Source organism: Penicillium chermesinum, assembly GCF_028974085.1.
Source record: "Penicillium chermesinum strain IBT 19713 chromosome Unknown utg000001l:1.0-1975020.0:1.0-1976611.0, whole genome shotgun sequence".
In the NCBI taxonomy this organism is placed as follows: domain Eukaryota; kingdom Fungi; phylum Ascomycota; class Eurotiomycetes; order Eurotiales; family Aspergillaceae; genus Penicillium; species Penicillium chermesinum.
In genome coordinates this window covers 902,521-925,982 of record NW_026695311.1, presented here as the reverse complement: position 1 = coordinate 925,982, position 23,462 = coordinate 902,521, and the positions used below count along the sequence as shown (strand labels likewise).

General features: G+C 49.6%; 4 protein-coding genes across 4 annotated transcripts; 1 reads left to right on the top strand and 3 right to left on the bottom strand.

Annotated features, from left to right (window-relative positions):
* Positions 1-1,053: 1,053 nt before the first annotated feature.
* N7468_000362 (mannose-ethanolamine phosphotransferase GPI13) lies at positions 1,054-4,327 on the top strand (the record flags this gene model as incomplete). Its single annotated transcript, XM_058469659.1, has 3 exons — positions 1,054-1,223; positions 1,325-3,059; positions 3,101-4,327. The coding sequence occupies 3 exons, from the start codon at positions 1,054-1,056 to the stop codon at positions 4,325-4,327; spliced, it is 3,132 nt and encodes a 1,043-aa protein (XP_058335690.1).
* Positions 4,328-5,030: 703 nt separating this feature from the next.
* Positions 5,031-9,765, bottom strand: N7468_000361 (putative GTPase activating protein (Tsc2); the record flags this gene model as incomplete). Its single annotated transcript, XM_058469658.1, has 2 exons — positions 5,031-8,387; positions 8,467-9,765. The coding sequence occupies 2 exons, from the start codon at positions 9,763-9,765 to the stop codon at positions 5,031-5,033; spliced, it is 4,656 nt and encodes a 1,551-aa protein (XP_058335689.1).
* Positions 9,766-10,654: 889 nt separating this feature from the next.
* Positions 10,655-12,053, bottom strand: N7468_000360 (SDR family oxidoreductase; the record flags this gene model as incomplete). The annotated part of the gene is made up of 4 exons (XM_058469657.1): positions 10,655-11,299; positions 11,351-11,527; positions 11,581-11,708; positions 11,759-12,053. 4 exons carry the CDS (start codon positions 12,051-12,053, stop codon positions 10,655-10,657), a joined length of 1,245 nt encoding a protein of 414 aa, XP_058335688.1.
* Positions 12,054-12,548: 495 nt separating this feature from the next.
* Positions 12,549-18,909, bottom strand: N7468_000359 (NACHT domain protein; the record flags this gene model as incomplete). The annotated part of the gene is made up of 5 exons (XM_058469656.1): positions 12,549-13,421; positions 13,474-16,362; positions 16,406-17,640; positions 17,700-18,375; positions 18,430-18,909. The coding sequence occupies 5 exons, from the start codon at positions 18,907-18,909 to the stop codon at positions 12,549-12,551; spliced, it is 6,153 nt and encodes a 2,050-aa protein (XP_058335687.1).
* Between the last annotated feature and the right edge of the window lie 4,553 nt (positions 18,910-23,462).

The window sequence follows — 23,462 nt, the reverse complement described above, 5'->3', positions numbered from 1 at the left end:
ACATACCTATTTCTTCACGTACCTGCAGCTGTGGGTTGCACATAACTCTTGATTCACCGGTCCTTGATCCGATGCAAGTGATTTTTGTTTTTGCCTCGGAGTCGGTTGGCCGTGTACTCATACGAGACCTATCTCCCACGTGTGCTTTGGACATATCTGCCAAGGCCAGTCTGTGAATAGCGAGGTCCTGCCTTTTTTGATCTTTGAACCCCCTTTTTTTTTATGGCGTTTTTCTTTCACGATGTCTATCCTCCCCTGATACGTGCCTGGGGGGCGGGGCGGAATATCTCCTTCCTTCCATCTACTTCTCTTCTTACCACCTTTTATGGACGGCATCTTTTTCATTTTGACCTTTCTGGTGCCGCCTTGCAACTTGACGTTCTTATGTGCCTTTTTATGGTATTTCCGGCAGCTGGATAATGTGTGTACTTAGTCCTCCTATCTTCATCTACAAAGCAAAACCCCGAGTATTGCGGACCTGTACCTTCAATCCTGTAAATACACCCCAACAAACCTAAACGAAAAGTAACAGCTCTATGTGTTCTGTAGAATAGATTGACCGTGGACGTGGCAGCCAATCAGACGCGCGGAGAAACGGAGGTTTCGAACCCGCCGCTTCCGCATCGTCAATGAATTTTGGACCTCGATCGTCCGTGGACCCCTCGCACAACCATTCCTTCCGCCTCATTTCTTTTTCGCCTTTTCATTTCTCAAACACCGATTCTCCAGATATGCTGGGTTACTAATCTCTTCGCCCAGAGGGAAGCCGCTCTTCAGCACAGCCCAAACAGGGGGGATCGTTCCCAACTGTCTTTTGACCTCCCGCATCACTCCTTCGCAACACTCGTGGGTGAGTCGCATTGGATGAGGATCAATTGACTGGATCGGTGCTTGTTCCCGGCTTCCCTGCCCTGCAAGTGCACTTCATCTCCAGTTCCAACCGCAACCGAGTTATTCGTCCGACCTTCCTTGCATACGCATTTCAATTCGAACAAATTCTCGAAAACATACTATCGCGTCTCTGGGGGTAGTGACGGCAAGTCCTGCTCCAGTATGGAAAAACCTCCAGTCCCTCTTCGTGGTGCTCCGCCTCGAGCTCCAATTGGGGATCCGCAAGCTACAAAAAACAAGACACCTGGCCTGCAGGATGCGAAAGCCATGAAGTTGGAATTTGAGTTCAAAGTAAAACACTTTGGACTTTTGGGTGTATTAGCCTGGATACTGTGAGTCTGTTCGAACCGATTGGAATGAAAAGTTCTTTGTCGAAGATTCATCTCGGTCTTTGCAATGGGTGGTGTATGGCTAACCTTTCGACTCTCAAAAGATTCTTGCACGTTGCCGGTATCTATTTTTTTACGAAAGGATTTCTTCTCACGCGCATGGTACTCGATAACAAATCTTCATGCGAATTGCTCCCTTTCGACGGCGCTGCGCCTCGGGAACTTGCGTCTTCCGGAACAAAAGAAGGCAATGGTTGCTGGCACCAGAAGTCTTTTGATAAGGCCGTTGTGATTATCATCGATGCTCTCCGGTATGACTTTACTGTGCCTTTTCTAGCAAAGGAGGGTGATGAAGAGGCCCAAATTTTCCATGACAATATGCCCGTTCTCTACGAAACCGCTGTCAAGGAGCCTGCAAACGCCTTCTTGCTGCCCTTCATTGCTGACCCGCCAACTGCCACCCTGCAGCGTCTGAAAGGGTTGACTACTGGAACCCTGCCTACTTTCATTGATGCTGGCTCTAACTTTGCGGGTACAGCTATTGACGAAGATAACCTCATCGCACAGCTGCACAGCTCCGGGAAGACACTCGTTCAACTAGGCGATGATACGTGGCAATCACTTTTCCCCGGCTACTTTGATGAGAACCTCACACACCCATACGATTCGTTCAATGTGTGGGATCTGTACACCGTCGACAATGGGGTCAATAAGCATCTATTCCCCCTTCTCGAGACCGAGAACAAGAGCAAATGGGATGTGATATTTGGCCATTACCTTGGAGTTGATCACGCCGGTCATCGGTACGGACCAAATCACCCTGCAATGGCCGGAAAACTGCGCGAGATGGATCGTGTTATCCGTGATGTCATTGCTGCAATTGACGACGACACCCTGCTGGTTGTGATGGGGGATCATGGAATGGACATCAAAGGTGACCACGGCGGCGAATCAGATGACGAAGTCGAAGCTGCCCTGTGGATGTACTCGAAGCGCGGGATCTTTGGTCGCACCAGCCCGGAGGCTCTGCTTCCACCCAAACACGCCCGCGAAAGACCTGTTCCTCAGATTGATATTGTTCCGACCATGTCACTGCTTCTTGGCATGCCAATCCCCTTCAATAACCTGGGATCCCCTATTGAGGAGGCCTTTGTTGGATCGGGCGGCAATGACTGGACCAATCTGGCTGCTGTCAATCGTTTGACGGCCGCACAAATCAAGAGATATCAAAATGCCTATACTATGGCGCGTGATTCTGCGGATGACGAGGAATCATCTGATTTGTGGACTGCAGCAGAAAAGGAATGGCAGTCAGTTTCGAAGAGCTTTACTTCAAAGTCATCTACTGCCCGTGCAAGTTCTAACCTCTATCGCAAGTACCAGCGACACACCTTGGATATCTGCCGCGGCCTTTGGACGCGATTCGATGTTCCCAGCATGGTACAAGGTGTATTCATCCTCTTCTGTGGCCTGGCCTTACTGGTTATCTACGCACGCGGGATGAAGGCGGATCGGACTGATCTGACTGCGCGTCTCTTGTCTCTAGTTGGTATTGGGGCTGGGTCTGGGGCAGCTGCTGGTGCAGCCCTAAGCTCAGTTAGAATTGTTGATTTCTCTGTGGTTGACCTAGCTATTCTGCTCGCTGCTGGTGGAAGCATGCTGGGCGGATCAATCGCCATGCTTCGAAAGTCAGCACAATTGACTGTGCCTCTTCCAAATGGCATGTGGGGCTGGCTTGCTCTCTTTGTTACTGTCTCTCAGTCCATTGGATTTGCCTCGAACTCCTATACAATTTGGGAAGACGAGATTCTTCTCTTCTTCCTCACCACCTTTCGGCGTGTGTGCTGGCATTTCCTCCATGCGTCAGAAAATAACTCAAGACCGTGTCCTTGGTGTCTATCACTCGATCATCTTCGTTCTTCTGGGTAGACTGGCATCTTTCTCCCGTCTTTGTCGCGAGGAGCAGATGCCTTTTTTGCCGCTCAACATACTACTCGTCAGCGACCTCTTCTGTTTCTGCACCTTGGCAATTGGCCATCCCTTTCGTTGTTATGATCTTTCTTCCTAGCGTGGTGCGGTCCTTCTACGTGGGATCGAAGTCCTATGAGGATAATGCCACAATTTGGATCGGATTCGCCTTCCGCTTGGGCCTGTTTATTACCTCGGTCTTCTGGGTTCTCGAAGGCGCGGACGATGGCGAGTGGCTTCCGCTGAGCAAGGACACTCTGAAATCTGTCCGAGTATTCATGGCTCAACTTGTTCTGGGCCTTGCATTCGCTGCCGGAACAGCAGCCTATATCTATGCTAAGCCCTGTGTCAGCATCAGCGTGAGCAAGCCGCAAGAAGACCCGAATGTCCCTCCTGCTCCCATGATCATGGGTCAAGACCAGAAGCCCCGAACTACTCTGACCATCCTTGGTTTCGGCAACGTCTACGGCACTCGATACTTTTTCATTGTCCTCAACTTCGCTCTTGCCATCATCCTCATGTCCAAGCCAATGGGCCAAGGCACCATCGCCCTGCTCGTTTGGCAAATCCTCTCCCTACTGGAAATCCTCGACACAAACGGCTTAACCCAAAAGAACTCTTCCATCGGTCCCACCGTGCTCGGCCTCCTAGGATCCTTCTACTTCTTCAAAACAGGCCACCAGGCCGTCCCCAGCTCCATCCAGTGGGAATCGGCTTTCATCCCCCTCTCCACAATCGTGTACCCCTGGACCCCGATATTCATCATTCTCAACACTTTTGGTGCCCAGATCCTCGCCGCTCTCGCTGTCCCTCTGACCGTCCTCTGGAAACGGCCTCTTCAGACCCAAGACCGCATCACCACAACCTCAACCACCAAGTCCGCTAATCCTGCCACACGGCTCCTTTCTGATGTCATCCAAGCGGCTACAACTCACCTCCTCTACCTCGGCACCATCAATCTCGCAACTACCATGTGGGCAGGCCATCTTCGCCGCCATCTGATGCTGTACCGCATCTTCAGCCCGCGCTTCATGCTCGGCGCGCTCGCGCTGGCTGTTGTCGATGTCGTGATGCTGCTCTTTGCTGTTGCGGGCGTGCGGTGGAGCACTCTCAGTGTAAGCGAGGTCTTCGGCTGGTAAACTGTGGGAAAGCCGTACCAACAGTCATATCTGTCCTGTCTGAGAAATGGGTGATGTTATCCCATTGATGATGGATTGGTAACCTGGGAGATGCGAACACCTTCATTCCTCCGAGCCTTTCTTTGCTCTATCTTTCTTTCTTTCTTTTTTTTTCACCAACTGTGTTACTGTTGCATGTAATCTAGATATCTATAAATATATTCCCACAGCATCTTCCGAGACCTTTCACAGTGTGCCTGGTACGTCAAATTCGTTAAGGACAGTGTCTCTACTAGTAGCAAATCGTATAAAAAGGGGTTGTATAAACCAAAGTCATCAATTGACGATAGCTACCGAATCTGACAAACTCCGACGACAATCTCGCATTGGAACAATATCATATAAGCAGGAAACATACAAGATATAACCACTGCGTTTCAAATTCAAAAACACAAAACTTTTGGGGCTGGGGTATTCACAAATGCTGCAGGGTTGCAAAACAATGATATACATGAAATCGTAGCGGGGTGGTCATAAGGAATGAATCTGTCGTTTCCTAGGATTACACGGGCATAAAAGAGAGGATGGGGAGTTCCAGATGAAGGCGGATGGTGTCGAAAAAGGAGGAAATATGATAGAGAGTATAGAGGGGACCGGAAACAGGTAGGGCTGTAAGCACAACACCCGCAGGAGAGAAAGAAGGGTCTGCCTGAACGCATCACACCTAGCGAGACCAGCGCGAGAAATCCAGGTTCTGAAGGATGTTGGTCTCCGATGCGGCGTTCCATTCGGCGGCAAAGTCTGTCTGGATAGGCGCTGCGCGTACGGGCAGTTCCTCAGAGAAGATGTTCGCTTTCGTATTGCGGCGCTGAGTCGGGTAGGCTCCTTCTGCGGCTTCTGCACCTTGGGCTTGCATAGTTAGAGCGCGCTCACGGACCTTCTTAATTTCGCGAAGGCGGGTGCGCCAGGACGAGTGTAACTCGGCGCCTTTATTGTTCCAGACTAGAGAGAAGACAGAGGCGTTGACGGCGAGGATACGGACAAAGGCTGCGAGTTTCTTGCCTGAGACGATCTTGGGTGTGGCGGCCGGCGATACTTCGGGGAAGCCTGGTTTGCTGATCACTCGGACGCTGTAGCATTGGGACTCCGGGTCCATTTGGCCTCTGATAACGCCGTTCTCGTCGTAAGCAATGCGGCTGCTCGGTGTGATGACGATGTTGATGAAGTTAAACTCAGAGGGGATGGTGTCGAAGTCGAAAGGCAGATTGGAGCGGTTGAATACGATGGTCACGAAATTATTGCCGATGTTGCGCTTCTTGTTGATGCAGGCGGGATCACGTTCGAGGTCCGTCGGCATCATTGTTGCAACATGGTATACGATTTCCGTCACACGGTCTCGCCAGGCAATCGTTTCCTCACCGTCCGTATCAGCGTAAAGTCCTTGCGTGTTGAACTGAGCATTGCGAAGCGACACCCTGGTTCCCAAGCCGGATAGGAAATATCCGTAGTCAGCGGATCCGCCTGTGTTTGCAAGAATCTCGGCTTCTTTTGTTTGGCCGTTATCAATGTAGACTATACCAATGCGGTGGCCATCCACAATGTCCGTCCGATCAAAGCTGGCGATTGCCCGGCGAGTGATATCGTCTTCGGGAACGGGAATTGGCTGCATCACAGTAGGCGTCGGAAAAGCGGAAGTTGTCATCTGGAGCATGATATGGCTGGGCAGAACTGCTGTACGTGGTTCCCCATGTATGGTATCGTCGGAAGGCAATGGCACCTGATGTGGGAGAACCGGGGCAGTACGCTGGTGGTACTCAATGTAGGTAGTCCCTGAGGCCTGGCGCTTGGTAACTTGGGTAAGGCCAGAGGTAGTGGCTGTCTCAACGGTGATGATGCTCAGCCCCACAACCCAAGACTTCTTGACCACCGAGCCATGTTCTGGGGTTGGCGGAAATGTCTCAAATGGGACGGTGTCTCCCAAGTCTGAAAACGCAACTCGTTGCATCAGATCAATGAAAACTTGACTCTGCTCTTCAACAACTTCTTTCCCATGTTCATCATGATAGATCAGCCGACTGGTGATCCAGTTCACATGCTTTGGCCGATCCTGGAGTCTCAGAGACAGATACCAGATAATCATGACATGATACGTGAGAGTCATCATGTAGCTTGACATGGCTTCCTGCGGTGCGTTCTCGGCAAGATCTACACTATTCACAGGGCTAGTAAGCTCTCGACTACCCACACTGAGTCGGTTTTGGTTTTGCTGTGATGCACGAGTGGTTGGCGACGAATCGGAGGGCTTAGAACGTTGCTCACGAGAGGTTTGTAACAAGCGAATGCATATGCCGAAGACGGGACGGATTTCATCTTCACGCAAATTACTGAAGACCTCAGGGAGACGTGCGAGCAGCGCCAAGAACTCCAAAATATGCACAGCAAGGTTCGACATGGTGATCACCTTGGCCATTTTGTCCAGTATGCCGTTCAAAGACTTTGTGACCGATGCTGGGATCTCATAACAACAGAGAGACAGCGCTTGTATGCATCCTCGTGAGGTAGCGCCCCAGGAGCCGATGATGCCGATCATGAAGGCTCGAACAAGGTCATCTTCCTCACTCTTGGCAAAATGCTCGTGGTAGCTGATTAACATGCACAAGGCATCGAAAATACAAGCAGCCACATCACTTTTCTTCAGACCAGTTAAGCCCGGAGGCTCGTGGAAGGTTTCGTTCTTGACCTGATCACACAGGATGCTGCGCAGGAGTTTTATCTGCGGAATGGAACTAGCGAAGAACTCCTTATTGCTCAATTGCGGACCAAGGTGAGTGAGGACGTAGCTGTAGACATCCCAATCAGTCTCACGCTGGAGGAGAGAAATTACAATCTCAAGCCACATATTGACCTTCAAGACTCCAACTTGGGCTGGCGCAGATTCAACGACAGGGCTCATGGCTTCTGTTTGAGTGTGCGCGAAGACAAGCGGGCTTGACTCTCCGGGAGGCTGCTCCGGGAGGACTTGTGGCAAAGCGTAGGTCCATACAGGAGGGGTCAATTTGGAAGTCCGAGCTGAAAGCGAGCCATGCCTTTGGATAGACTTGGACAGGAGACTAGGCGGAAGGTCTTTGCCCGGCAGCTTCCCATTCGGAAGTGGTGGTATGTTCTCCGGCTGGGACTCTTTGATAGGACTGTCACTAGGTGCCCGCATCTTGTGGCCAACCTCAACGTTTCGACCCAAGACGTTCATCAAGAAATCCCCTTCGGATGTTGAGATGACAGAAACAGATCCGGCTGAATCACAACGGAGACGAAAGAGCAGCTTCAAAACGGTAAGACGGGCATCGGTCGGGCGATTCGGAGACTGTGCGATTCGTAGGAGCGCCTCATAGATGATGACTGATTTCGTGGCAGAGGAATTCAAAGCTCGGAGCATCAACTTCACGAGACCGACTGCACACACGTTCGCCAGAGTAAGCTCAGTGGTGCTGGTCGATGTCCGGCGAGACGAAGGTGTATATATGGGTGAGATTTCAGAGTGTTCATCTTTAACAAGGTCATGCTTCATGGGCGTACTGATGGTGTCAATGATTTGTTTGAAAGTACCGTCATCGCTGTTGTGGATTGCAGGCTCAGTTATGAAAGAGACCAAGGACTCCAAGAAGAGAAGATCATGTTCAGCCGCGAAATCTTGAAGAAGCAGGTTCATAATATTATGTTCTTCAGAGAAGAGAAGGGCTTCATGTCCAACAATTGCTTCTTTGATTGTGTCTAGAGCCAGAATCCGGATGTCAGAAGATTGCTTTCGCGGCTGGATAAATCGCTCAATTAGGTTTTTGGTATGTTGAATCCAATCCGAGTCATCACCGCCAGGATGACAAGTTTTATCTTCTCGAGCCATTTTGATGATCAGTTCAGACTGCGAGGGATCAATATGCTGAAAACATTCTGCTAAAAAGCGAACGGCATGTTGCTTTTGCTCCTGGCCGAGCAGATCCCAGAAAGATTCAAGAACAGCTGCAATCCGAATCATATTCGCAAGAATGCTCGATTTGGTATCATCATGTGTGCCCTTTTGAGGGGCCTGGGGGGTTTGGTGAGGAAGAGGAAGCGTCCTCATTATCATGCAAGATCTTCCGAGAGCACAGAATGAGCAAATCAACAAACTTTGCCCAGTCGGACTTTAAAGCAACTGAGATGAAATCGCCTTCCAAAATATTCAGGCACAGATCAAGAATATCCGAATCAATGCGACCATCATCGTTCCGAGCCACAATCTCCAAAGATTCGATCAATTGCTCAAAAGAAATGGTTGGCATACCAGGTTGCCCATACGCACGAAAGAGGTCTGAGAACAAGTAAAGCGCTCCGCGAACGACATTCATATTCCGATGTGATTCGGGTCCGCAACCCTCTTTCAGAAATTCGTGGAGCGTGTTCGCCATCTCCTCCTGCCTTCGTGACTTTGCCAGGCTACGTACCGCCCTAGAGGTGGGACCAGAGAGAGGCTTGACGGATGCGTGTATGCTGCAGAGAACCTCTAGAAGAGGAACGAAGCTTACATCTGGAACGTCGGCATACAGGATGACCGCATCAAAGATGGCTAGGGAATCCTTTATGTCTCCAGCAACACTGGTCCTTTTGCATATAGTAATAGTCTCCTCAAGTAAAAACTCGATATCCTCCTTCGTAGGGGGCTTGCGTTGTAAAGTAACCAAGTCGACGGCAAATTGGAAAAGTTCCCCCAAGGCAGTCTCTTCATGAGTGAGGGCAGTGGACTTTGGAGACTTCCCTTTCTTGGCCTTGGAGCGACCAGAGGCTATGAGCCCATACAGAGGCACTATCCACGCCGTGATAACATGAAGAACCGAATCCGTGGTAAAATCGAGCTTCCTACCATGGTCGGATAGCGAAATCAAGGACTGGACCCTTGAAGCGATCACTTCCGCATCGGTGGGACGAGCGATTGATTCGTAAACAAGATGTCTTGCTGAGGGAGATAGGTCTTGACGAGCAGAGATTGCTTCTAGCAGTCGCGCAGCGCTCCTTTGGGCTTCGGGATTTTCATGGTGTAATAAGTATTCGGCTGCTTCCCACAATACCACTGATTGTTCCGCAGGGAGGCATGACAGCCCCTTAGCCACATTTTCAGCTTCCTCGATCGCCAAGACAAGTGATTGTCTCTGCGTGAGATTCCGGAGTGAGCTCTCAAAGTCCAGGCCGCCGTGCGGATCCGAGGAGTTTGAGACTACACTTCCGCGATGCATAGATTCGAGCCCTAAAACCATTCGATTGGAACCACGAGCTTCTGTTGTATGAGATAAAGAGTCACTGCTACTTTCTTGAACCGAGACAGGTGAATGCGACTTGGGACGACCAACGCCTAGTGTTTTAAAGACATCTGCGAAGCTGGTGGAAGAAGACTTGTAATGGGGCGTTTGGGGAGCATCGTCGGAAGACATGCGTCTGAGGTAAGAAGGAGATATGCTTCAAGTTCGTCGAGACTTATGTCTATATAATTGTCAGTACGCTCTGCCTTTCTGAGGGTTTAGAGCAACAACCCCCGGTTCACTGATAGAGACTCACCACAATAAAAATTCAGAAGAGAGCCTGCACCATCGGGGCAGCTCTACGAAGATATCGGGGCATCCAGGGGCCAGATGGAGAATAGCGGGCGACCACGAGTACCCTGCCGCAGTTGGGACCAAAGTGGGACTGGCGCAGTCGACGAGAGGTGATGCGATATCACGCGTACAAGTCACGGAAAAGCTGAGAGCAGATATAAGGCAACAACCGCACAGAAGCTCCAGAGCACAGATTGGCGATAGGGCCAGCAATGTTGGGAGCGAAATTTACGGAGAAATGAGGTTATTCCAGCCCAAGGTCAGCTGAGATGTCATGACGTGAACTCACCGCCCGAATAAGCCAGCAGAAAATTCTATTCAGCGTCGGTTGAGGTGGGGTGGATCTTACCGCCCCTGGCCAACTTTTGTCCAACACAGCCGAGCTTTGCGCCAGCCAGAAGCTACCAGCGCTTCTAGTACTTCATAGACTGCCGCCCAAAACCCAGCGGACGGACTCAGGTGTTTTGCCATCCTATAGAAAGGACGCTCAACTATGGATAATATATCCACTGTGAGTGGAGCACGGTGGGGCGTCTAAACGGGTGTGGGCTCTAATACACAGAAAAACGTCCTTCAAACGGCTAGTATACGATATGGGACAATGAAGCAAAAGCCCGCCACAGTCAGCATATCCAGGAATTACACACTGCATAAAAGACAAAAGAGAACCAGAACTGAGCATTGGGTATAGGAATGTCACTCCGGCCTAGAAGCCAATGATTTAGCGCTATAATATGAGACCTGCCTTCTGGAAAAGCTCAAAACTTTCCAACCAGCCTTTCACTGGGTCCTGCTCTTCCTCAAACCCGCATTCCCTGATTCTATCCAAACTCAACTGGCGATCAAAGGTCAACCAATACCCAACACTGTCCAACTGCCGATTTCCTACTCCCACGCCGGCATGGGCAGCATTTAAGCAGCCATACTCCGCAAAGAGACGCTGATATCTGCTAGTATACTCTCCCGGTAGAAGATTGGGGGTAGAGTTAGGGAGCTGGCCGGCTTTCAATTCCTCTCCGGCGGGCTCAGTGTCAGGAGGCTGCACACCCTTCAAGCCAAACCAGCTTGCCAACTGCGGCCAGACTTCATTGGCAGTACATGGCTTTGCGCGATCCGCGATATTGAAAAGCCGGCCGCCCCCACATTTTTCCGGGCTCAAAGAGGCGTATATCATGAATCGGGCGAGTATCTTGCTCGATACGGGCGTGTGCAAAGAGTTGGCTCCAAGGGTGCTCCCGGGGAAAGGCACTTCGACTCTCGAGGATTTACTTTGAGAACGAGGCTTGATGTCGTGGTTGAAGGCATATAATGACAGGTATTGGGCCCAGTGGAGCGCCAAGCTAAATTGGGACCCGTTGGGAGTGAAGCCGATCTGCGCCAAGTCAGTTAAAGCTCAGCGTGGCTGAGATGACGATAGTCTTACAATGGTATCTGGGCAAACTTCACACCACGTCCAGCTTTTACCATCGCTCGCTTTGGTGAGCATCTCACGATACGCCGGGTAAACGACTGTTTTGCTGTAGTCGGATGGCAGGCTCTTCACCATTTCTTCGCGAAGAGGTGGAGTGAAAGTGCCGCCCGGCACGTAGATACCGTATCCCTGTCATAGTAGGGTCAGGTCAAGATGTCGTTTTCAATTTAGAGAGGACGTACTCTTGTTCCTCCTGGGAAGGCCACGAACTTAAGCCTGGGACTTGTCACATTGTGTACATCGATGACACGCTGGAACATGCGATAATTGGTCGCGACCTCCTCGACATCGTCCTCCATTGCAGTGAAGACTTCGGCTGTTAGCGTGATCAGATCAACTTCTACACAGGCTTTCACGGACCTAAATAGTAAACATGAGTAACATTTTCAATATCTTTGACTCGTTCTCTCAAAATATCTGCTAGAGAAACCCCGTCACTGCTGAGATTGATTCCGGAAACAAGCTCCAATTCAGGCCCGGTCGGCCTTTTCTCAGGCCAGAAAGACTTGGAAAGATCCAGAGGCCGATTTGTGATTGCGGTGACTTTAGAAAACGTTCCTGGGGCAGGGTAATGTTTCAACAGCTGGTCGACTAGAGCCCAGCCAATGATCCCGGATGCGCCGTAGACAATGGCATGGTTTCGAGCGTCGGCCATGACGGAGAGACACTACTATTTAGCTGCTAGTATGCAGAATAATATTTCAAGCTCTACAGGTCACTTTAAATCAGGATGGTTCCATATTGTGATACGCACCATGTCGATCAGCGTGGAAATAAGCCCAGCGTGAGTCATGTTGAGCCATTGTTGGTAATTGACCCTGCCCCACTTAACATGATTTTCCTCGGCTCAGCTGGGGGGATAGTTATCCATAGATCTACGAACAGAAAACCAAGGCATAATCTGATTCATGGAAGGGACTTCTGGATGAGTGATGCAGAAGGTGGAAGGTTTGATCCCTGATTATTTTTCCTAGTGGTAGAAGTAGAGCCTCTAGTTAAGCCTTGCAATTTGATAATGAGCTCAAATTCAAATGAAACATCGCCGATTAGTACAAAAGGACCGATTAGTTATAAAGACAGAAATAGAACGGAAATTCACAAAAATGTAAGACAACAGCGCGATTTCAAGTCAGACGAAATATCAAGAAATTTACAGTTCCTCTTCCTCCTCCTCAATGGCGGCTTTCTGCTGGAGATCCAGCTCCCAGGAGATGCCGTCCAGGTTCAGGCTATCCTCCTTACTCGAGGCCTTGCCCGCACCAAATCCCTTCAAGTTCCACTTCTGAACACTCTCAACTCCCTCAAGGTCTGCATTGAATTCCTCACGGAGATCATTGTACAGGCGCTCGTACTCACTGTACTCCTTAGGCCAGTCACCCAGACGTTGCACAGCAAGCTTGAGCAGCTGCAGGTGATGACGGACATGCTCACCATCGATCTGCGAGGAGCCGTTGGTGACTTCTTCCATATTGAAATCGTAAGCGGAGCCGTCGACACTGAAGCTGTTGTCAAGGCCGCCCTCGAAGTCAGCCAGGACGGGGTCGATGAACGCGCGGAGAATGTTCTCGTGCACAGTGGCGGCCTTCTTGTAGTACTTGTTGGCCATGTGCTGCCCGCCCTTCTCGCTCTGGTAGCGCTGGGCGATGCCAGTGTACAGCTGGGTGAGCAGGGTTGACATCTCCAGGGTGCTCGAGTGGCGGGCGCCGTTGACACGTCGGCAGTTGTACACGATGTCCTCAGCCAGACGGGAGGCCTTTAGTGCGTCGCCGACTAGATAGCGGGCGAGGATGTAGCGGCGGGCAAGACCGAGGGTGATATGAGGAGGCCAATTGGTTTGCTGGCTGCGGCTGGACCAGAGGCCGCCCAGGAGCCAGACCAGGGTCTTGTACTCCTTCTGCTCGCCGAGGAGACCGATCAGAATGTTAAGGTAGTCCAGGTTGATCTGAGCCAAGCTGATCTTGAGATCGCCGATGACGTGGAGAACCTCTCGGATGATAGTGGCAGATACACCGTGCAGCTTCTTCTGAGTAACAGCGTCGGGCTGGGGGGGTGATGGTTCGACCGGTAATAAATACACCGAGGGTGAAAACGAATTTCACGATGGCGGCGGTCCTGAAAACTTCGTGGGATGAGATGTAGTAGAACGAGGCCAGGGCCAGGTTCTGAGCATCTTCATACTGACGGGACTTGAGGAGTTCAATAACCCGGACGTTGCTAGCAATACCGACCGATCGGATAAAGTCCGACGACTTGTGAGTGTTGAAATGGCTCAAGATAGTGCTGAGGAATATCTTGATTTGGCTCGCGTCTGTCAACTTGGTACGCTTTCCTTCAGTCGACAGAAAGTAGGCACTGAGCTCAGCAAACACGCGAGAAGAAGCCTCGAGGCGGTTGCTACGAAGCAGGAAGTAGTATAGGCGCGAAGCAGAGATAGTAACCTCGTGGAAAGAGACAGACTTGCTGGAGCAGAAGCTGCGGAATTCCTCAAAATACACATACTCAGTGGTCAGCGATGCGAGGATGTCGGTCACAGAAGTACTGTGCTGATGCAGGCTATGCTCAAACTGGGCCAAGAAAACAAGACTCTGCCGGCTCTTAGAAGTCAGATCAAATTGGCAAGTTTTGACATTTGTACTGTCCTTCATGATGATCTGGCGGTAAAGTTCCTGCGAAATTTCAGTGGCTTTGTGCACTTGCTTGGTAGCAACGTAGCTACTAGCAATAGTGACAGCAGCGGCAACGAGCTTGGTAGAGGACCTCTCAGATGAAATGATCTGAACGGTCGACTCCTTGAGCTCCTTCAGGACACTTTCAGTCTCGCTGTGCTTGGAGTGAAAAGACACAATCTCCTTGAGCTTAGACAGAGACTCCTCATGAGCCCAGCCATGAGTCTCTCGGGTAGTGGTAATGCGCTTACGCAAGACCTTCGAAGCCCGTTCAACCTGCGAGGATGAGAGGGTTGTGTTCGAAGAAGTCGCAATGAGAGTCTGCTCTTCGTAGATGCTGTCGAGGGTCGCCGAAATTTCCTCAATGTCAACCTCGGTGGACTTGATCTTCAGAAGCTCTTCATACAACGCAATAGCGTCAGCCTCATAGCGCTTGGACTCCTGGCACACTCTAGCAAGAGTTAGAGTTGCTTGGATAGTGATCGAAGCGGTGGCACCGAAGACAGCTTTGACTTTGGAGTAATAGTCAAGAGTCACTTTATGGATGATACTGTAATCAGTACGAACTGAGCGGAGACAATGGGTGTAGCGTGTAAAGATCTCCTGCACAAAGACGGTGTTCTCAAATCTGGGCTGCTTGGGGTGGCTCAGGAAAGTGGTGAAGAGCAAGGTGAAGTAAGCGACAGCATCGGAGTAGCGGCTCTGATACCATAGCTCAGTAGCAACAATAATCAGAGGCTCCAGCGCTTCTGGCTTGCAGTGAGGAGAGTCTTTGTTCAGAGCCCGAATGATTCGCTGGTAGTACTCAATGAAGATTGGGCGGGGACGAGTAAGCTCGGCGAGAGTCCACAGAGTCTTGATAACGACGGAGTGATCGTGGCCGTAATGCTTGACCTGGTCATCCAGTAGCTCCTGATAGGTGCTGATGACCTTATCGGTTTGTGAAGTACGCTCAAAGAATCTAATAAGTTCGACCGTGATGCGCTCCCTGATCTTATCGTCCACGGGGCGATGATGACGGATCGCATGGTAGATACGAGTCCGAATGTTCTCCTCGCGGGTGAAACGGCGTCGATAGTGGTAGCACTGGCACAGACGCTCAGCTAGCTCGATAGTGTTCTCAATGTTGTCCTTTGGCAGAATGACATCTTGAATTGAGGCAGCGAACAAGGTGGACCAAGTTCCTTCAAGGACCTTCTTAGTGACGCGAGTGGCATCTTTCCAGCGGTGCTGGGAGACGTAAAGCTCAACCAGAGTAGTGGTAGCTGTGAAGGAGCTCTGGTCAACCTTGTGCGAAGAAGAGGCCTCGAATACAATTTCTTCCAAGGTAGATTCTGACACGGTAGACGATGAAGAGCTGGCAGACTTCATAACGTGCTCAGAAGTAGTAGTGATACTCTTCTTGATCTCCTCAAAACGGGAAGAACTGGTCTGATTTCTACTCTCATAGTAATGAGCACATTGCTTGAAGATCGACAGAGCGGCAGCAGTAAGGCCAACTGAGGCCATGATGGTTGCTATCTCTTGGAAGTGGTGGGAAGTCTTCTCTGTCAAAGTCAGGCTAGAGTGGCGGTACTCTTCCCAGACACTGGAGAGGATTGCAGATGACTCAGTCTCTCTCTTCTCCTGCTTGAGAAACTTGGAGTAGATGATGACAGACTCTAGCTTGATCTCCTCCCAGTAGGATGAAGACTGAATGCGGCACTCGTGCGAGGCACGCTGCCATATCTCGACATACACGCGCTCAGCTTCGAGAATCTGACCATCAGCACGGTACTTCTCAGCCAACTGTAGGAGAGCATGGAAGTCGAATTCTTCAGAGGTACGCTCATCCTCTTCAACATCCAAGACAAAACGAATGCCTCCATCACTGTGGTGGCGCTTGTGTCTCAGGTGGACGTGGAGATCACCGTGGGAGGTATCTTTCTCAGTGGTGACACCAGTTATAGACTGAATAATCACAGTAATCTCTTGAATCTTCTTCTCCTCCTTCGTTAGGCGGTAATGCTCAATCAGGGCCTGTAGAGTGGTAACAACGTTCTCGGAGTTGTTTCCATAGTGGATTTTATAGCATTCGACAAGCAAGAGGTAGATCTCCTCGCGTTTGATCATGATCTCAGTCCGAGAGCTTGTGACTTCAGTAGTAGTCAATTCAAGGAAGATGTTTGCCATCTTCATAGTGACAAGGTGGCGAGTCGTAAGCAAAGTTTTGCTGAGGGTGGTGATCTCATAGACGAGAGGAATAGAATCATGCACAAGCTCGATGCCACGGTAGAACATGGCCAATGTGATCATGGACTGCAGAGTGACAACATTGTTGGGAGTCAAGATGTGGCGGTACAAGTTGCAAGTAGTAGTGTGGTACTTGAGCAATCTGGGGGGTAATGACGTTACTCCACACAGTATTCTGGAGAAGCAACAAGGTAACACTCGAGGGGAAGACCTTGCCAAACTCCTTAGCAGTATGGACCTCACCGTGGGTCTTGAAAACCGTGGTCTGCGTCAAGTGTTGATACCAGTAACGAACAGAGAACTCAAGGAGAGGGTGTTTCTGAATCAGACTGTTGGTATCATGGTAGTCTAGGGGAGAAAGAGACGGTTCATGCTGCTCAGGAAGAACAGTTTTAATATAAATCAATAAACGAGTGACCAAGTCAGCGTGGCGGTCCTTGATCGTGGGAACCAATTTGCCTTTCGAGAAAACATCCAAGATAGCGCTCCGGATCAGTCCGTGACGGAAGTAGACTTGTCCATCCTGGAAAAGAATCAGGCTGTCTAGGGGCTTGAGAATACCCACGGGGCTCAATTTTCGCTCCACAATTGTGCGGTGATGGACATCAACAGAGGCCAGAAGGAGAAGCTCCTTCACTTGAAATGGCCGGTCACCAGTGGCAAGCCAAAGGAGCATGTGACGAGCATCATCGGTGACATCGTGCGATGAGATGGCTCTTTGTACGAAGTCAGTGATGGTGAGCTTGCTGCTTATCACAGTCTCAACGACCTTGTGCAGATCTTCTGCAGTGTGCTCGTGACGAATACTATTTGCACAGAGTTTTGCCCAAAGAAACGAGCCATGGGCGGCCTCAGAGATCTCGTCAATGATAGTCTCTTGTTCCAGTTCAGACATCTCTCGGAAGACCTTGCTGTGCTCAAGGTTGCTGCGCACCACGATGGAGACGTCCTCGCCATTACGCTCCTCATTGATAGGAACATGTAGCACGTTCGTAGTATCCTTTGGCTTCTCTCCACCGAGAGTGATCAATCTGACCGCAGCTGTATGGGCAACAGCATTGGTGAGCTTTTCAAAGAGATGGGCTTCGCCACAAGTGGCTTCATCAATACCATCGACAATGATGATGAGCTCTTTTGAACCTCGCATGGCCGCTCCCAGGGTTCGGTGCAAAGCGTGCCACAGAAGGTCCTCATATTCAGCTTCAGAAGTGGTCTTTCTACTTTGCTCGTAAGCCTCACTTAGAATTTGAAGAAGCTGAATGTTCCCAATGCGCTTTTCGAACAGCTGGTGAAGGATAGTTTTAGCAACCGCTATAGCAGTAGCCTCGGCCGGGATTCGGGCATCTTTCAGAATCCAAGAATTAGAATGTCGCTTATACAGTGATGGTTCTCCAAAAACTCACTAATAGGAACAAATAAGGTCTTATAAGTGACGCTGCCAATGGGGTCCTGCAGGCGATCGACAAGGACGGAAGCTGCAACGGTCTTTCCAGATCCAGGCTTGCCGCTGAAGGCTAGCGTCTTGGTCTGTTTCTTCAGGAAGAGTGACAATGCTGAGCCAACCCAAAGACAGGTATTCTCCTCTCGCTCATGAGCAAGATGGGAGGTGTTCTCCGCTAGACGCGCTAGAACACCATCCTCAGGAGCGAGCCAATGGTGAACAGACTTGACCAAAGACACTGGAGATGATTCGGGTAAGCAATTGACTTTCGCTCGCAGGAATATTGAGGTAAATCTACCTTTTTCAGTATCAATGTTCTCACGGGACAGCTGATGGCGCCACATGGCTTCCGCAATCTTTCTGCATCGGTCCTTGAAAGACTGGATCTGGCCAGGAAAAGTATCATAGATATTGACAGAGACAGAAGCAGTGGTCAAACCACTGATAGCCTGGTGGAAGTGAGTTGAGACACTGTGAACCAATGTAACCAGATCAGCAAGGGCCAGAATCAGCTGCTCCTTGATTTCCTGCGATACAGCGAAAAGCTCAGTGCGCTCAAGCAAATTTACCAATGTTGAAGATGTGCTATAGAAGAACCCGAAAGAGATCATCAAAGCGTCGGCATTCTCCTTGCCAAGCTGGTTTCGATGGTTAGAACTCGCTATGTTTCAGGATACTTTGTTTTGGCTTACATCAAGCAGCATGCCGCAGTAACCGTAAGATAGCTGGGTGGCAAGACCGCTATCCCCGGCAAAATCGTGAATAGCTTCATCAAAGTGGTGAAGGCGCTCAATAAAGAGCTGCGCCCAAGCCAGAACCTTATCATAACTGCTACCTTCTGGGGGCAAATGGCTCATACGCTGAACACGGATCCACTCCACAAGAGAGTGATAGGTGCTGTTCAAAAGCTTAGAAGATGTTGAGGCACCGAGTTCGTCACCGCTACGGCGATAAAGAGACTGGACAACACTTGTAAGATTAGACGCATTTGCTCCATTAGGTTTGCGTGGCATGAAAGATTCCCGCCGGGAAGAAGAGCGTCCATTTTGCGAGATGTTGTCGTTTTCGAGGGCACCAGAGACTCCGGATACCTGCCGCGAGCCACCGTGGAAGAAGTTGTAGAACGCGGAGTGGTGGTTACCCGGTACTGGGGAGACGATACCAGGGGCCATATTTGACTTGGAGACTTCAATTGAGGATTTAGAAGGGGTTTTGGCTAGGATTTCCGGAAGAGAGACTTTTTCAGCTCTCTGAGTAGACTTATTTGAGGCAGAGGAAGTTGTAGGTCTTGGGGGAACGAAGGGCTCCGTGGTAAGGTTGGGCTCTTCTGCTGAACAACAGCAGCGGCGGCGGCGATGGAAATGGCGATAGCCTTTAAAGCAACAGAGAATTTGGGCCAGGATTGCGGGTTGGTTCGAAATGGGGAACCAGTGAAGGAAATACTCGGACTTAAGTAGCTGAAAAGATGGCCACAATCTTTCATATCCGGCAATTTTTTCTTGAATTGGAATATCTGGGATTTTTAAATTACGTATGGGCCATGCGACGCTCGGCGATTTCAAGATGTGGCAATGAGCTTTAGCTTTGGTGGGCACAAAGCACCCACCCTCGGAGCTTCTCGATTGAGCTAGCTTGTCTGTAATTTGATTTTCTTGGTATTGTTTTCCAATGGAGTGATCTGCAGCGTCGCCTTGCGTGAGCTTTCGTGAGTTCTCCCCCCTTCCCCCTCCCCCCACGGGCCCGTCGAAATCGCATCTGTCAAGCTGCATTGGTACAACGAGCTTCCTCTCTTCAAAGTATCATAGCTGAAGGTACTTGAATGGAAAGACACTGCACGGTATTTTGTGGAAACGCGCTGTAATTCTCCGGCTATCTGTCTTGCAATGCAACCTAATGCTTTAGTGGAGTACAGTGATAGCGCATGCAGACAAATGCAATTGACTGGCGATCCTTACTCCACCGAGGACATCATCGTGCTTCATCAAGATTGTCGTGGGAGCTGCGGAGACGGAGAGATCCACTCCTGTGGGAGTTGTGCGTGGGAAAACAGCCGATATGAAAGCAGGTGGGCGGCAAGAACTCGGGGTGGCCGCTAGCTTGAGGCAGGGCGCTTCGAATGGCGCATTTTTATTGCTTATTTTCAGCACCGCACACTCGGCTCAGCAAAAGTCAGACAGAAGTACATAGCTGAGGGTGTGCACCGTGCATGAAAATGGCTGGCTAGCCAGGTCCCAACTGAATGGAGGAGTTCCTAGTCGTAGGCGAGATTGTGGGGCACATGATTCAGTACAGAGTACTTAGGCTGAGATGGGAGCAAAATCGATGACTGAATTTGTCGGCCGATCTGCCGATCATAATCCATCTGTAACCATCGATATCCTCTCTGCTTGTTCCATTGAGCGGGGTTGCATAACAACGGATCCTACCATGGCCGACCAGGCATGTGCAGTGTATGCAGGATCTCTGACGACAAAGGTTCCACTTAGCTCCCGTTTCCCAGATTAGCCTCCCGAACCCCCGGAGTGTGATCACCCTCGGCTGCTTTGTCTTTGTTTTCAAGTGGCTTGGGTCCAGGTGAAGACGGAGATGACACCAGCGCTTGATTCATCCATCGGAGCCGAGAAGAACCACCAAAGCCGACATACCCCTCTGAGAGGGTTCAGCGAGCAGATTTGTTTCGAACCCCGCCATAAGAATCTAGTTCGTTCCGGTGAACTCCGTCCCAACTTGAGAGAACTGGGGGCTGGCTGGACCCCGCTGTGGTCACTACCGCATCGTGCATTAGTACGACGGAGCTGCGGGAGAGAGATCAATAGAACTGGGCTTAGCCAGCCACACAAAGCTGGACAGTGGACCCGCCCGCTAGCGATAGGCCCATGTCGGTTAGAGAAGCAGTAAGAAAGTTCCCAGAATGCTGGGAAACAGCTGGGCCTCGACCCGCTTCCCCCACCGCTCGTGCCAAATGCCGAGATTTGCCTAGCGATCGCTCTCGCAAAGTAAACACTCGCCACTGCCTGGACCGGTCGCAGGACTCAGAATTCGGGCATAGATCCCGGAAGGCTATCAAGCCTGGGGATGTTTTGCTCTGTGAATTCTTCTCCCGATGGTCTACCATACCACAGACTATCTCAGATCTTGTGCTCATTATACCGACCAAAAAATTAGGTATTCGCTCCACTGGTCCTCTCGTTGGCATCTACCCGCCAGATGGGTCCTGGGAACAAGGCAGCCCACGTCACTTGAGCGTCAAGACGCATGGTTGTGCATAAAGATCGGCAGATATGTTTGTGATTCATCGTATTCTCTTCTGTCGGGTTGTGATGGATCTGCATGATGGCAAGTCATTCTAGCTTCCTTACGCTTCTTCACCCCTGCACCGGCATTTGCAGATGCAACAAGTTTCCTCAATTAATCATTGGAACGCAATTACCGCGCTTCATCGGCCGAATCCTTCCGGTCTGATGCTCCTTGTAATTGACAACTTGAAATCCTAAACTCTTCAAAGTGACTGGCCACTCGACTGGCGGCCCAGTAGTTGACTCCTGTCCGCCATCGAATGTATGAAGACCCGTAGCTGCCAATTCGGTCGATTCCGTAGACCAGAGCAGAAATGATAATAGAAAACCAAAAGAAAAGCACTCGGGTTTGAAAAAGGGCAGTGCAATGATATTTCGAGGGCAAACTGGAGTGGAATTGACTAATCTGTTTTCTCCTTGAAAAGCCACAGCGCGAAGTTCTGAGGCATGATTCTCGAGAACGGAAATTCCGAGATATTGCTGCAAACCGAGCTTGAATATGACATTTCGATAGGAAAGGGCTTACAATCCGAGTCCATTCCGCTTTCGTTTCAAATTATCTAAGACTTCTACATTATTTCTACTTAGACTAGTAGTCCAATATTATATGACCGGGTAGAAACAACCGATATCTAACTGCTCTTCGAGAAGTACTCCTTTTGTACTGCTATTGAGGTTAACTCTAATAAAATTCATGGAAAATAATTTTCTATTTATATCGGTGGCTTTTAAAATACTTAAATTCTCGTATTCGAAGGAATAGCTTCCGCCAATGAATGCGTTCAGACTTCGATGGTCATAACAAGGAAATACTCCACAAACCAAATCATAGATTCTCAAATTAACCTAGCTAGGGAAAAATTTATGCGGGTCTTCCAATTGTAAATTCCTATCTATGTAATTTACTTGATTTTTGGAGATGATATCACTTATCTGGTGGAATATATAAGCAGCGCTAGGACTTGGAGGTCCACGCCACTTTCAGAACTTTTTCATTGCTAGTTGTTTGTTTTTATTAACCTCTAGAAATACATCAAGATGATAATAAAGGGAGGGTTAGATCAAACGCAGGTTCGTTTAGCGTCCTTGTACGTAAATTTCCCTCGGAATCATGTAATAATATCCTAGGATATTGGCAACCACCCGGAAAGAGAAAGAGACATGTGGCCCCAGATGGCCCACTTATGCGGAGAGGGACCGACATGCTGGCTATGACAAATGGATTTTCGAATTAAATACAGAGAATAGATCTGGAAACAGTCACAACAACCACACACTTGGCACCGCGTGGCAGAATAAGCTATACGCAGGGTACTTTTGCCTCAGACAGTAGACCGTGATGCACCAGAGCTTATTTGCAGAAAGAAAAACAGGAAAAAGCAAAAAAGTTCAAAAAGAATAGAAGCTGAATTTCAGGTGGCTGTACTAGAACAATACAGACCGACTCAAAGAGCTTAGCTTCTGCATTCCTTGCCACATGCTACAGCATATTGTGTCGCTGGTCTCAAGGGTGTATTGAGTGATTTCAGGTTTTGTTTATTCCTATGCTGTCTATATCCTTGTACCTTTTACATACTATAATTATGTTTCTCCTCCTGTATCGTAATTAGTACGAAATTTGCAAGACTACCATGTATATATAATATGACCTCTGAAGGAATGCCTTTTTTGACAGTTTGTCATCGCCAAAAGAACCGGACAGTCGGAGGATTCAGACATTAGGCCTTTGGAGATAACCTTGAATATTGTTTAGTTCTCTTTCCCACCATGTTCCAAGTTTAAGAATATACTCGTTGCCGGAGAAACTCCCAATCATGCCGCGTTTGTCCTCTCAGTGTCTCATTGGCGATGAATTCTAACCCGGGGGAAGTCTACACAGCACAGATGTCACCTGGGAGTACTCCGCCTTTTCTGCTAGTGAAGAATTGTATGAAACACAAAATGGTAGTCTCTCTTGAAAGGTCGACACTGTGTCATTACCACTGGCATGTCTTTTCCACGGTTCTCTGCTGCATTTAAGCTGGACAAGCTGCACCAGATCAATTTTCAATATAAATCCCAACCGCTTCTATGGTACCGATCTACCATCTGAAGGAAAGAACGTACTTCGTGTGATGGAAGGTTTTGGCATGTACGGCTGTCCTTTAGATATGCATGCAGGGTCTGTCTAAGTTGAACGCGGTCCAGAATACCTTCTGACCATGGGGGCTACTACTATATACGATGGCTAGCGAGGTTTAAATATGAAATTTTTGCGTATCATCAGTTTGAGTCGCTCGGGAATGGGATTGACGCAGGTGTTTCTCCCTTGGAACCCCGAGAGAAATCGTGGATGGGCACAAGGTCCATATGGCTATTGAATTTTGAGGGACGGGAAATACATCCACTGGGTGGTTTATGCCATGAGAATTGACCCGTATTTACTTGCT